Source organism: Bos indicus x Bos taurus, chromosome 4, assembly GCF_003369695.1.
Source record: "Bos indicus x Bos taurus breed Angus x Brahman F1 hybrid chromosome 4, Bos_hybrid_MaternalHap_v2.0, whole genome shotgun sequence".
In the NCBI taxonomy this organism is placed as follows: Eukaryota; Metazoa; Chordata; class Mammalia; order Artiodactyla; family Bovidae; genus Bos; species Bos indicus x Bos taurus.
In genome coordinates this window covers 17238633-17254541 of record NC_040079.1, presented here as the reverse complement: position 1 = coordinate 17254541, position 15909 = coordinate 17238633, and the positions used below count along the sequence as shown (strand labels likewise).

At 42.8% G+C, this 15909-nt stretch overlaps 1 protein-coding gene across 1 annotated transcript in view; it reads right to left on the bottom strand.

The window, feature by feature from the left end:
• The window catches only part of KIAA1549 (KIAA1549 ortholog), a 141756-nt gene that overhangs the window by 44758 nt on the left and 81089 nt on the right, over positions 1-15909 (bottom strand). The window contains exons 11-12 of the mRNA XM_027538424.1: positions 11352-11529; positions 8166-8350 (exon numbers count right to left, since the gene is read on the bottom strand). Of these exons, the coding sequence (XP_027394225.1) occupies positions 8166-8350; positions 11352-11529 (363 nt within the window). The remainder of the gene's footprint in view (positions 1-8165; positions 8351-11351; positions 11530-15909) is intronic.

The window sequence follows — 15909 nt, the reverse complement described above, 5'->3', positions numbered from 1 at the left end:
GGGACCAGAGAAGACTTGAGATCTGGTAAAAGATCACATTAGCTGCACTAGAAGGGTCAGGACGGAGGCGAATGAGAGAAGGCCAGACTGTAATACCCAGGGGTGGGTATTAACTGTTTCCTTTACTCAACTTGCAAAGTAGAGGAAAATAAGCCACATATTAGTAAGTGGTCCCAAGGGTCTCTTTGGCAGGAATTCCCCATGCAATTCCATCAGGTTGAATTCTATACCCACAGAGAGTGCTATCGGTCAGAAGACAAAGTCCAACCCATCTAAGGAGCTGTTCTAGACAATATACTGCATGTAGAAGTGAAAGATTTTGCTGTATTTGCGCTAACTTTACGCACAGGTGAGTGACAACATCAGTGGCTTCTATTTGTGATCTCTAAGGTCTTTTCAGCACTAAAAAGCTAGGCTGGATGGGTAGAAGGAAAGCAGTCTGCAATAACGACTTACACCAGCAGAGGGGGACAGAACTTGATATAAATCATGCTTACAATGCTGCTTGGAAACAAAAGGCAAAGACTGGCATGCCTATATTTTCTAAATTAATAACATCTTGTTACCAGCAGTCAACTTCACCACACACAAGCAGATTGTGCGTGGTGCACATTTCTTGGCTCAAAAGTGTTGTTTCCCAAACAATGAGCCCCAACCTGCATCTCCATGACGCCCCCTACGTCCCAGTCGTCTTCACTGGGACTCCGTGAATCTCTGGGACTGTGGGCTTCCCAGGTGGAGCAAAGGGTGAAGAGTCTGGCTGCCAATGCAGGAGACGCAGGAGACAGGTTCACTCCCTGGGTCGGGAAGATCCCCTGGAGGGGGAAATGGCAACACGCTCCAATATTCCTGCCTGGAAAATTGCGTGGACAGAGGAGTCTGGCAGGCTACGGTCCATGGGGTCGCAAAGAGTCAGGCACAACTGAACGTGCATACACGCACACACCTTCCTGGGGGCATGTGTTCCTTTTAAAGCAATCAAACTCCAAACAGACAACCTCTGTAGATAATCTTCTGGTTCCTCCTTTCTCAAGAATCCTTCTCCTGCTTTACAGGAGAGGCACATCTCTCATCCATGGGGCTGCTTTTACCCCAGCTACACCTCATTTTAGTTCCATAAGTTTCCTCTAAATGAGAGAGTAACAGATATAATCAATAGTCATCTAATCATAACCATCAAAATCTCCTCTTTTGAAAGTTAGATGATTTGCTTTTATCAAAATTGAAGGAAGAGCCACAGATTGCCTCCTCTAACCAAAGGTCTCTAAAGTGAATATGGGAAAAAATATAGACCGCATCGCCTCCTTGGTACAGTCTGTGTAGCCAGGTCTAGGAACTAAATGCCTGCCCTGATATACTCTTGCTGCTGCTGCTAAGTCACTTCAGTTGTGTCCAACTCTGTGTGACCCCATAGACGGCAGCCCACTAGGCTCCCCCGTCCCTGGGATTCTCCAGGCAAGAACACTGAGTGGGTTGCCATTTCCTTCTCCAATGCATGAAAGTGAGAAGTGAAAGTCAAGTCGCTCTGTCATGTCCGACTCTTAGCGAGCCCATGGACTGCAGCCCACCAGGCTCCTCTGCCCATGGGATTTTCCAGGCAAGAATACTGGAGTGGGGTGCCATTGCCTTCTCCGATATACTCTTAGGTTTATATAAGAAACATACGTAAGTGGGAAGCAGCTATATAGTACAGGAAGCTCAGCTCAGTGCTCTGTGATGACCTAGAGAGGTAGGTGGGAGGCTCAAGAGGGAGTAGCTATAGTTACACTTACAGCTGATTCACATTGTTGTAAAACAACACAACACTGTAAAGCAATTATCCTCTAATTAAAAATAAGTTTTTTTAAAAACTGAAAAAAAAAATAAGATGAAAACCTTGGCAAGAAAAAAAGAAACATATATATACATCATAGGGAAACAAAATTTGCTACCCCAAATGTCTCTTGAGAGTCCCTGGGACAGCAAGGAGATCCAACCAGTCAATCCTGAAGGAAATCAATCCTGAATATTCATTGGAAGGACTGATGCTGAAGCTCCAATACTTTGGCCACCTGATGCGAAGAGCTGACTTATTGAAAAAGACCCTGATGCTAGGAAAGAATGAGGGCAGGAGGAGAAGTGGGCAATAAAGGACAAGATGGATGGCATCATCAACTCAATGGACATGAGTGTGAGCAAGCTCCAGGAGATGGTGAAGACAGGGAAGCCTGGCGTGCTGCAGTCCATGGAGGTGGGGGTGGGGGTGTGTGTCACAAAGCGTCGGACACTACTGAGCAACTGAACAACAATGTCTCTTTGGCAGGTGCATTATTGCAAGATGAAAACAAGCAAGGCCCAAAAGACTCAGGAAAAACTCTGATATTCACCCCCATCTAACTGCCTAAAAAATACAGACAGAGGACCTATTCCAGAAAGAGATTATCACCTTTCCTCTCTGGGCCCCTGTCTCTGCAAGACTCAGCAAGCACTTATTTACCAAACCTTTGCTTTTCCGTCTCCCTGTGAACTGCCTTCCTCCCCTCTACAGTCCCAACTGACTGCCTCTGACACCCTCTCTCATCTTCAGCTGCTGGTGTATTTAAAGTGAGCACTTTGGCCATTGTGGTGCATTATTCATGTCCATACGTGGGTCTCTCCTATGAACCCGTGCTATTGAACCTTTCTGTGATTTCCTCCTGTCAATCTGTCTCAGGTCAATTTAATTTGTAGACCGGCCAGGAGACCTAGAAAATTCCTTCCTCCCCGACAACGTCAAAATGCTTCATACATGCCAAGGCACCGTACAAATGAGACTGACAGCAATATTTTTGCTGTTGGTCGATGAAAGATCAAGCAGTTGATATAAATAGTCAGTTGAGAGTTCTCAGAGACCAGGTAAAGCTATAGATATAAATTTAGATACAAAATGTTTTAATTCAGCAACGTGACCCATGGTAGACCCCCAATAAATATCTGATGACTGAACAAATTTTAAAAAGGTCACCAAACTTACTGAATTTTGTGGGGAACCAAGAAAAGGGTATCATCATATATGATACTGCAGACATCATAAATGAAATATACATCTGTTACAGCCTTGAAGTCCTGTTGGCTTTGGTTCATTCCAACTAGCATCTTTAAATACATTCATTAGATCCCTGACTTCTCTCAGGCTGGGTGAGTCGCCTCCTCCTATGACAATAGAAATTTGGCAACCAGTCTGTGCTTATACACGAAATAAAGGCCATCTCCACACAGAAGGAAAAAATTAGAGAAAACACTGTTCCCCTCACTTATGGAACTATTAACTCCCTTTGTTTCATCCCTGTTTCCCAGAACACTTTTTCTAGTTTTTCCATGTCTTAAAAAAATCTATAGCGTTAAGTCTGGTGTTTTGTGTTTCCAGCCTTCACATGCAGAAATAAGCATCAATTGGCATTTTATAAAAGAGCCAAGATTCATGAGCACTTTCAATATTCCTATTAGGACCCAGTTTTTCTAAGGAAAGACAGCTCTTTTGTTCCTTCTTTAATGCATCACAGAGGGGACAACCCCACTGTCTGTGTCTCATTGGAATACGTTGCTGACAAGTTGGGGTGGGCTGGTACGGCAGGTCAGCCAAGTAACAGGAGAGACGCCAGATGAATTTTAAAATGTGTGAGCCATAAATATAATACGACCCAGATGGAACAACGCAGAGTGAAGGCCCCGGGACTCGGGTTAGCCTGAGCCCCCTTAGGAAGGAGCAGTTGAGATGACAAAGGAAACAGCAGAGCTGATCCCCAAAGTGGCTGAACAAAAACGCACCACCTCCAAGAGAGCGCCATTGTTTCAGCGCTTGCTATTGGATAGATGTGGTCGGTGAAAAGCCACCACGGTCACCGTGCTGTTTCCATTGAAGAGGTGAAGACAAGGCAAGCCTTCTGCCACTCCAGGTCTCCACTGCAGCCCAGTGTGGGGCCGTAGCTCATCCCAAGGTCTAGGATGTGGGCAAGCAGCTCTCCAAGATCCTCCCACCCCCAGGCCCCAGCAAGTCCTGGTCAGCTGACCAAGGGCACCCTGGAACCACCAACACTTTAGGTGTTAGCACGATCCTTGCAGAGAAAGGATGAGATGAACTCTGTTCAGATGGAAGAAACTCTTCCCGCTTCACTTCAACCCGCTGATCACACTGCCCTCTTTAGGGACTGTTTCAAACATCAGTGTGTCCAGGGGATTCCCTGGAGGCCCCATGGTTAAGAATCTGCCTTCCAATGCAGGGGACATGGGTTCGATCCTTGGTCAGGGAACTAAGATCCCCTATGCTCGGGGTGACTAAGCCCATGCAGCACTGTAACTACTGAGCCCATGAGCTCTAGAGCCTGGGTACCACAACAGGAGAAGCTCCCACTGGAACTAGAGAAAGCCTGGGAGCCACAACAAAGAGCCCACGCACACACCAAAAGACCCAATGCAACTAAATTTAAAAACAAAAACAAATCAATATGTCCAAGCTACTCTCCCCGCTGAGAACCCCTCAGTGCTCCCTCAAGCTGACAGCATCACCTCCACCCCTTGACACGTCCCATAAACCCTCCGAGCCTGGCTCCTGCCTACACTTGTCACCTCGGTGTTGGCTGTGCCCTTCGTTCCATTCACCTTCGCCCCATCCTTCCTGCCGTCCACACCTGCCCTACCCCACCGCCTGGGCCCACTTCTTCTGGCTTCCCCTCCTCAACCTCCAAGCTTCAGCCCCTTATCTGAGCTGCCACAGAGCCCTGGACAGACACGCTGCTGTGTGTCAGCTTTGAGCCACTTCCTCCCTCACGAAAGCCCTCGAAGGCAGGATGGTTTAGGTGGTTTAGTCGCTAAGTCGTGTCCAACTCTTGCAACCCCGTGGACTGTACCCTGCCAGGCTCCTCTGTCCATGGAATTTTCCAGGCAAGGATACTGGAGTGGATTGCCATTTCCTTCTTCAGGGGATCTTCCTGACCCAGGAATCGAACCCAGGTCTCCTGCATTGCAGGTAGATTCTTTACCGACTGAGCTACAAGGGAAGCCCCTTGAAGGCTGGGACCACATGTTATCTGTGCTTGTCACCCAGCCCGACCTTGCTTGGCTGAGAGCAAAGGCTCGGCATTTGGTGAATGAACACGTGGCGTCTGAGGCAGCCCCATCCAGCTGCCCACGGTGCCCGTGAGCCAGGAACCAGGTCCCAGGCCAACCATGGGGTATGGACTGTCCCCATCAGAGGGAACAAGTTTTCACCAAGCAGGCAACATCTAAGCCAATGGCGTTCATGTCTTTAAATAGAAACTCAACGGGGCGAGGCGGGTCCAAGCTATAATTTTACTGGTAGCAGTAAAAAGTGATGCCTTTGGGCTACAGATTAAAGAGAATACAGATAAAAAGAAAGACATGCATTAGGGTTTTTGTTTTTGTTTTTTTATCATTCAAAATTTTAAAAGACTCTGCCTCAAAATAGGACTGAATGGCTTCTCTCTCTTATCATATTTCAAAACTAATCTACTCCCAGACAATAGGAAGAGGTTTCCTTCTGGTTACAAGAAGAAAGGGGTGTGGATTTGGGGTCAGCAGATTTATTGTTTCCAGATGTTTGCAGCTCTGGGATTTGCTAAAAGATTTCAGAGAATAGCAGTGAAGCAGCATCAGGGGGCGGGGTGAGCAGAGCAGAGAGAGAAAACAGAGCCACACAAGAAGGAAAAAGAGCCTCTGCTCTTTTGAGTCACGGGGAAGACAGCATCTTTGCAAAGTGCCCTGAAGAATAGGCTAGAGGCACTTTACTATTGTCAGATAATCTTAGAAGAAACACTTATGAAGCAGAGATGCTTGTTTTTGAACTAAATGGATATCATCATTTTCTTATTAAAAAAACATGACAAGATCCAAATGACGGGCTCTTATGCCAGCAAAACAAAGACCCTGCTATGCTCCTAACCAAGTCAAGGACACCTGTTCTCTTGGGGAATCCTTGGTACAAAAAACCCTTCCTGAAAAGATGCTGTAAAAGTGAATACGCCAATCCATGCAGCACCTGCAGAAGAATACAACTCCAAAGGCGCAAAGTTCTATTGGAAACTGCTTATTTGAGGTATAGCAGCATCAGTGGTTAGAATATTTCGGAACAGTCCGTTGTGAACTTCAGGGATGTAGTTCTCTTGACAGTTTACTGAAGTGAGAGACAATGGATGGGTTTCCACAGGAGTGTTTATGTGAGGAAGCACAGCACAGTACAGACCCAAATACAGAACCATCCACACTGCAAAATCTCTCTGTAACAGTGCTCTTTCACCAGAGCCCGAAACATTTCCAAACCAATTGCTGATGTCATCATGGTGAAAGTTACATGATGAATCATCAAGGACTCTACCCCCCAGGTTTTTTCCATGCTATTCACCAGTCTGACAACAAAACAACCTTAGCAGACTATGTCAATAATAAATGAAGATGGGTAATAAATATAACCTTAATGTATAAACTGCTTCCAAAATGCTGGATAACAATAAGCTTGCAATTTAATCAAGAGTTTGCATTTCTTAGTTAAATCATAAGAAGAATGCTCTTCATTTACTTTTACAAGCAAAATGAATTTTAAATACTTTTTTCATCCATCAGAACTTCCCTGATGGTCTAGTGATTAAGACTCCACACTTTCGATGCAGGGAATGTGGGTTCAATCCCTGGTCTGGGAATTAAGATCCCATATGCTGCACAGTGTGGCCAAAGAAACAACCCCCAAAATGGCTTTAAATAGTGCTGAATTAATTTGGGCTTCCCTGGTGGCTCAGCAGGTAAAGAATCCACCTACAATGCAGGAGACCTGGGTTTGATCCCTGCGTTGGGAAGATCCCCTGGAAAAGGGAAAGACTACCCACTCCAGTATTCTGGCCTAGACTGTATAGTCCATGGGGTTGCAAAGAGCTGGACGTGACTTTCACTTTCACTTTTTTCATCCATCAGGTCTAGGTTTATTATATTCAGGATTTTTTTATACCCAGAAAATCAGAGTAAAATTAGAAGGCTAATAGGGTGATCCTTTATTTCCTGTTCCTCTGCCTCTTGCTTGCTTTTTCTCACCAAACTCTTAGAGTCCATTGAGTCCTCTAAATGTGTGACCCATAGTGGATACATGTTATCAGAGCCAGCAACCACCACTTCTCATGCCCTGGGTGAGGCTACAGGTGTGCTGAGCTCAGGATTTGCACCTAACCAGCTCTTCTCTTACTTGGCATGTTCATGCTTCACCGGAGGAGCCAGATACTGACCAAGATGTTGTGTCTTTGCTCTGAAACTTATATGTGACAAATACTGCAGACACTGTTGAAACATAAGCATGAGAAGGGAACTGCTATTATAAAAACTAAAATCTGCTATTATGAATTTCCAAGGAATGCCTTGGAAAGACATGGAAAAGGAGCTGCTAATAAAGAAAGAAAGAAACTGCTGGCGAATCAGGTGTAAGTTAATTAACTCTAAAAGACTGCAGAGTAGGGCTGGGTAGGGGGGATATGGAAAAAAAAAAATAGAAAATTTTGTACTCAGGTTGTTTTGTTCTTCCCTAAAGTATCCCAATCTGGAAACTGCAGCTGATGCATTTTGTGTGTTGTTAACAAGAAAGACCACACAGAATTCCTTCTGGTTGACTAGTACTCCAAATTTTTTTTGAAGATTGTCAAATAAAGACTCATTATGTACATACACACACACACGCATATATAAAGTCAAAATGAAAAAGGCACATAAATGATTAAGTGCTCTTGATCAAGGTGGGTAAGTAAGCTTGCAATAAGGTAGACAGAAAATAAAGGAGCCGCCCGGCAGGGCTGTAGATCAAAGAAAAGCTTCCTTGGTTCTTGTTCTCTGAATGTGTCCAGGGTTAAAATAGATCGGAATTCATGCACAGAATGGATATGATTTTGTAACTGAATATCTCAAAAATAAAATTACAGTGGAACTCAGAGCCCACAGCATTGCTGAGCCTTTACACAGCTTCTTTGGGCAGATATTGAACACTACAGAAGACCTGGGTCTCAGCAAACAAGCATGGAAGTAAAGGGACACCACCACTAGGGCCAGATTTCCTGACCAGCTCCTCTCCCTGTCCTTCAATACCAGGAATCTGAGCTCGCCCCATCCCGGCCCACAAGACGCTCATACGAACGTGGGGGTGGGGGGCCGCCCCTTACCTTCTGACGCTGCTGAACGCTGGCCACGGTGTCGGGCTGAAAGTCCAGCTTGTCCGTGCGGCAGAGCTTCCAGTACAGGATGATGACGATCACCAGCACCACCAGCGCCGGCACGACCACGCCCACGATGACCCAGAGGTTGCTGCTCTGGGCCTCGGGGGACGGCCTCTTCACCCTGTCCACAGCTGCACACGAGAAAGCAAGGTCTCCCAGTGAGTCCTCTGCACTCCTTTACTGGGCAGTGAACGCCCCCTCTACTAGCAGAAACCCTCCCACGTCATTTCAGCTCAAGACAACTGGGGAGGGATGATGACCCCCTGAAGACAAAAAACGGGACGCAGTAAACACAACCCAGGATGTTCCAGCTACAACACAGCAAGGACTACAGTGACATACGTGACACATCTAAAGGAAAATTCAACGGCCAAGTGAGGTTGATTCCAGGTCTCCTGATATCCAGTTTATTCTCCTGATGTCCAGCTTATTCTACCAGGTCCCTCCCTAAATTCTCACTGCAGGAAGATTTCTAATCCTCACCAAAAATCAGAAATCCCAGGAAGGGGTCTGTGAGCACTGTCTTCATCTGGGTCTCTCTCTAAGCCCTTGAAATAGGACTTTGCATTGAAACTGCTTTACTTAAGGGACAGTTGTCAATTTTACAATTACATTAAAATATTTAAGATTTTTTTTTAATGTGGATCATCTTTAAAGTCTTTATTGAATTTGTTACAATATTGCTTCTGTTCTATGTTTTGGCTTGTTGGCATGTGGGATCTTAGGTCCCCAGCCAGGGATCAAACTCACACTCTCTGCACTGGAAAGTAAAGTCTTAACCACTGGGCTGTCAAGGAAGTCCCCTCAACTAACATTCTGAATCCTCCACCCTCCGCCCCTCTACCTCCCACTGCCCCCCCACCCGCCTCCATCTTCCACGGCCTTGTATGATCATGCTGCCATTACTCTGTCCTCCTCAACTTCCTTCACGGGCTCCTCCCCCTAACCCAGCCCCCCAGCACTGGGCCCTCATGCTCTTCATTTTGTATTCCTCCTCTTGCAAGATTCAGCTCTTCTTAAAAGCTCAACTCTTTTCGGTCCTTTTAAAACTCAGGTTCCAATTACCAGGCTCTGGAAACCAAAACACCCCCTCCCCTCTGCCCAGCTCCCTCATCCATTACGGTCACTTCACAACAACCTCTCCATGACGATGGTGGAACCCCCTTGTCTAAGTTCTTTTGGCCTTGGATGTCTTTGTCTTATAAACAGTACTGTGCTATTCTTTCATGATGCATGTTATTACATAAATGTATCATCTTGATACACAATACCACTTCGCTCATTAATATGGTCATGACTATGCTTTGTCTGTTCAAACACAACCTCAGTCTTCCTGGGCAGGGACTAAGTTTTATACTTTTTTCATATCCTGTAATGGTTAACACATGCTAGGGGATCAGAATGTTTTCACTCGAAAATGTAACAATAAAAAAAGATGCTTAGTGCTGGTTTAAGTCTGGATTTAGGTCCCTGAGTGACCAGGGAGGAGAGGAAGCCCTCTAAAGCACGTGCACTCTGAAAGAAGCACAAATTACAAAGCAAAGACTGCAGGAAATGGGGAAAGTGACAGGGTGTTAATATTTTGCATCTTTTAGTTTTCCATGAATATAGTTTGTACATGTAGTTTATTTTGCATGAAAACAACTGACAATACTGGAGTTACACAACCAAACTGAGGAGCTGGGACAACTAGAGACTCTTCTTAGTTTTAAACTAGTAAAACCCTGTGACTCATCAAAATGAGGGCCTGACACGGGGTCCACAGCTCTTTTGGGGGCTGGCTCTAGTCTTGGCTGAGGCTTCCAATCCCAGGACTGCTACCCCTGTGGTCTTCAGCACAAAAATGAGCCAAAGAGAGGTGCAAGAGCAGATGGAAGTAGCCTTGAAAAGTGCCCAGAGCCTACTGCAATGCATCGTTTGTAAAAAAGTGAGTGCTCAGCTGGAGCGGGGCACCCATCCAACAGTTAGAAATACCGTCTATGAAGAAATGCAAGTAAGTGTTTCATTATTTTTTCTGGCTGCTTTGAAACAGAACACACCAATATATAATCATCTCTCAAATATACAAACACAAACCACCAGTGGTTAATTGCTTCAACTCTCCCATGATCACCTATAAAATGGAGCAAGTGTGCCCGCTGGCCCTCATCTTTGTTAGTTTCCAAGGACAGCTCTTTTTACAAAGAACATTCTATTATTGAGGATCATTTCAAAGCTGTCATTTTTTAAGAACTGCCTTCATCGCTGAAATTTGGGGGGAGACTTTCAACACTCTGATGCTAAATTCCTTCTAAACATTTAGTTATCCCTTTACTGTTGGGAGGAAATATCTCTGGGCTCTTACGAGGATTGCTCCTAGAAATATAAAGGAAAAACACCCACATTAAAATAGTAGTCTGATTCAGAAAGTCATATTTAGAAAAACATACTCTTTCATGTCTCTCCTTTTCTTACTTTTAAATAACCAAAATCTGTGAGTGGGGGGAAAAAAGGCATTGAGAATAGCCATCGTAGTGGAGGCGGGGGGCAGCAGGAGCCTAGACTCTTCCAGCAATAATAAAGAGATATCAAAACACCCCTAAATTATGAGTGGTGTTAAGGACAGGGTGGGAGAGAAACAGGATTGAAAAGGGTAAGGATCAAGGACTTCTTTGTGTTATAAGACCCAGGAGGAAGCCAATAAATTCAGAAGGTACCTCCCAGCTTCCTGTTTGACTCACTGTCCCCACCCCAACATTCAAAATGTGACATATAAGATTTTGGAATAAATACAGGGAAAACACATTATTTTACCTAGGATAAATTTTTTTTTAGTACAGGAAGAAGGGAAAAATATTAAAGTTAACTTAAGCTACTAAAACTCACTACAACACTATGAATATAAAATGCTGGGTAAGAAAATGAACAGTGAATGCTACAACTACATGCAACTGAAATAAAGAAGGTCCTGGCAAATTAATTTTAATGACTGGCCTCTTATATAAGTGACACCTAATAATAAAGGTATAAGACATAAATCTACTATGCACACATAAGAAAGCTTTAAATTCAGAGATTATCATCAGAGAAAGACTGGCTTTTGACCCCAGCTCAGCACAGATGACTATGAGAGGCCAAGCCTCACGCACTCACGTTGGGCAACAGCGCCTTGAATTCGGTAACCCAAGATGATGGCTGCTCTCTGGATGTCTATCTTGTTAATCAGATCTGAAGACTTGACTGCACTGAGTCTCTCTCCATCTTGATCCTCCACAAAGTAGATGAGCTGCACAGGATTGTCATCTCCCTCGAGCCTTGACACATTTACCACCTGAAAGATAACAGAAACCATTAGCATTTTAGAAGCTCACATTTCCAGATGCCCTTTCTTGGGAGCACTCAACCTTGACTGTGTTACCCAGGATTTATTCCTCCTATCCTCCTAATAAGGTCATTACACCACTCCAGATCCCAGAATCCCCAAGACGCTCTCTTGATGAGAAGAAAAACAGTTAAAATGAAAGCTCCTCTCTGCAGAATAATAAGTGTGCTTTGTTTTGCTCAAAGTCTTCTTTGAGATAAAACAGCAGGAGGGCACATAGAATACGCCAAGTCCAGTCTAGAACTGCTATCAACCAGCTCCAACAGGTCACGGGAGAGTGCTGTTGTCCTCCCAACACCCGTGGTTCTCTGAAACTATTAGTGGTTCTAGCCAATCCTTTCTCAAATCTACTAGCATTTTCTCCCTGTTCTTCTAGGGCAGAGTTTCTCAACCTTGGCACCATTGCCATTTTTGATCCAGATAATTCTTTGATGTGGGACTACCCCAAGTATCATAGGATGTTTAGCAGCATCTCTGCCCTGAACTCACTAAAGGCTGATAGCAAAAGCCATGTCCTTCCTCACCAGCTGCGAAAACCAAAAATGTTTCCAAACATTGCCAAATGTACCCTGGGGGGCAAAATCATCCCCTGTTGAGAACCACTGCTCTTGCAATAATAAATCTCATTAATTTTTTAATATCCCACTCCCAACAAGAGATAGATCATCCAGACAAGAATCAATAAACAGCAGATTTGAAAATGCTGCAGACCAAATGAACCGAACAAACATACATAGAACATTCCATCTAATACAACACAATATACATTCTTCTCAAGTACACACGGAACATTTTCTAGTGCACATCATATGTTAGGCCATAAAACAAGTTTCAAGGAAGACATGAGTTTCAGCATGTTGGTGATGGACAGGGAAGCCTGGCATGCTGCAGTCCAAGGGATCACAAAGAGTTGGACACGACTGAGTGACTGAATTGAACTGAACTGAACCAATAAAAAGAGACAGGACTCAAAAACTATAAGTGAAAGAGAAGACATTACAATAGATACCACAGAAACGTAACGGATCAGAAGAGACTACTGTGAACAATTATATGCCTACAGATTTGACAACCTAGAAGACATGGGTAAATTCCTAGAAACATGCAACCTACCAAGACAGGACCATGATGAAACAGAAAATCTATTCAGACCAATAATGAGTAAGGAAATTAAATCAGTAATCACAAACGTCCCAGCCAAAAAAAAAAAAAGCCCAGAACTAGATGATTTCACTGATGAATTCTATCAAATATTTAAAGCAAAATTAATGCCAAACCTCAAAATTTTCCAAAAAATTAAAGAGGAGGAAGCATTCTCAAATTGATTGTATAAGACTAACATTATCTTAATACCAAAGCCAGGTATAGACACTACAAGAAAAGAAAACTGCAGACCAATATCTCTAAGAAACACAAATGTAAGACTTTTAACAGTCTTAGCACACCAAATTCAACAATAAATCATACAATCATATCGACAGATACAAAAAAAAGCATCTGACAAAACTCAACATCTGTTTTTGATAAAAACTCTCAACAAATTGAATACAGAAGAAACATATCTCTATATAGAAAAAATCACATATGACAAATCCACAGCTAACACTGTGCTCAATGGTGAAAGGTTGAAATCTTTTCTTTTATGATCAGGAATAAGATGAGATTCTCCACTCTCACTACCCCTGTTCAACACAATACTAGAAATCCTAGCTGGAACAATCAGGCAAGAAAAATAAATAAAAGGCACTCAAATTGAAAAGGAAGAAATAAAACTGTCTTTGTAGGTGACATGATATTATATATAGAAAACCCTAAAGACTCTACAAAAAAAAAAAAAAACCTAGTGGAATGACTAAGTAAATTCAGTAAAGTTGCAAGATATAAAATAAACATACAAAAATCCATTGTATTTCTATACACTAATAACAAAATACCTGAAAAAGAAACAAACAGTCTCATTCAAAATAGCATCAAAAATAATCAACTATTTAGGAATAAATTTAACCAAGGAGGTAAAGATCTGTATACTGAAATCTATAAGACACTGAAGAAAGAAACCGAAGAATACACAAATAAATGGAAATATATCCCATATTCATGGATCAAAAGAATACTGTTAAAATGGCCATACTATCCAAAGATATCTATAGATTTAATGCAGTCCCTACCAAAATTCCAATGGCATTTTTACAGAAATAAAACAACAATCCTAAAATTCATATGGAACCACAAAAGACCCTGGTGACAAAAAAGCCAAGAATACTCAATGGGGAAAACAAAGTCTTTTCAATAAACGGAGTTGGGAAAACTGGATATTCACATCAAAAACATTGAAACTGGACACCATCTTATACAGAAAAATTAACTCTAAATGGAAACACCTGAAACCACAAAACTCCTACATGAAAACATATGACAAAAGTTCTGTCATTGGTCTTGGCAATGGTTTTTGGATAAGACATTCAAAGCACAAGCAACAAAGCAAAAATAAATAAATGGGACTACATGTTAACAAAAAAGCCTCTACACAGCAAAATAAGCAACAAAATGAAGAGGCAATCTATGAAATGGGATAAAATATTTGCAAATCATGTATTCGATAAGGGGTTAATATTCAAAATATATTAAGGAACTGATAAAATTCAATAGCAAAAAAAAAAAAAAAAACCTGATTAACAAACAAGCATCAGTTCAGTTCAGTTCAGTTCACTCAGTCGTGTCCGACTCTGCGACCCCATGGACTGCAGCAAGCCAGGCTTCCCTCACCAACTCCTGGAGCTTGCTCAAACTTATGTCCATCAAGTCAGAGATGCCATCCAACTATCTCATCATTTGTTGCCCTCTTCTCCTCCTGCCTTCAATCTTTCCCAGCATCAGGGTCTTTTCCAGTGAGTTAGTTCTTCACATCAGGTGGCCAAAGTATTAGAGCTTCAGCTTCAGCATCAATCCTTCCAATGAATATTCAGGACTGATTTCCTTTAGGATTGAATGGTTTGATCTCCTTGCAGTACAAGGCACTCAAGAATCTTCTCCAACACCATAGTTCAAAAGCATAAATTCTTTGGCACTCAGCTTTCTTTGGAAAAAAAAAAAAAAAACATAGCTTTGACTACACAGACCTTTGTCAGCAAAGTGTTGTCTCTGCTTTTTAATACACTGTCTAGCATCAGGGTCTTTTCCAATGAGTCAGTTCTTCACATCAGGTGGCCAAAGTATTAGAGCTTCAGCATCAGTTTTTCCATTGAACATTTCAGGCTTGATTTCGTCTAGGATTGACTGGCTTGACCTCCTTGCTGTCCAAGGGACTCTTAAGAGTCCTCTCCAACACCACAGTTCTAAAGCATCAATTCTTTGGTGCTCAGCTTTCTTTATGGTCCAATTCTCACATCCATACATGAACACTGGAAAAACCATAGCTTTGACTAGATGGACCTTTGTTGGCAAAGTAATGTCTCTGCTTTATAATATGCTGTCTAGGTTGGTCATATTTTTTCTTCCAAGGAGCAAGTGTCTTTTAATTTCATGGCTGCAGTCACCATCTGCAGTGATTTTGGAGCCCAAGAAAATAAAGTCTGTCACTGTTTCCATTGTTTCCCCATCTATTTGCCATGAAGTGATAGGACTGGATGCCATGATCTTAATTTTTTGAGTGCTGAGTTTTATGCCAGCTTTTTGACTCTCCTCTTTCACTTTCATCATGAGGCTCTTTAGTTTCTCTTCGCTTTCTGCCATCAGGGTGCTGTCATCTCCATATCTGAGGTTACTGATATTTCTCCCAGCAATCTTAACTCCAGCTTGTGCTTCATCCAGTCTGGCATTTTGCATGATGTACTTCGCATATAAGTTAAATAAGCCAGGTGACAATATACAGCCTTGACATATTCCTTTCCCTATTTGGAACCAGTCTGTTGTTCCATGTCCAGTTCTAACTGTTGCTTTTTGACCTGCATAGATTTCTCAGGAAGCAGATAAGGTGGTCTGTATTCCCATCTCTTGAAGAATTTTCCATAATTTGCTGTGATCCACACAAAGGGTTTAGCAAAGTCAATGAAGCAGAAGTAGATACTTTTCTGGAATTCTCTTGCTTTTGCGATGATCCAACGGATGTAGGCAATTTGATCTCTTGTTCCTCTGCCTTTTCTAAATCCAGCTTGAACATCTGGAAGTTCACAATTCACATACTGTTGTGAATTCACAATTCACTGGCTTGGAGAATTTTGAGCATTACTTTACTAGCGTGTGAGATGAGTCCAACTGTGCAATAAATAATTTGAGCATTCTTTGGCACTGCCTTTCTTTGGGACTGGAATGAAAACTGACCTTTTCCAG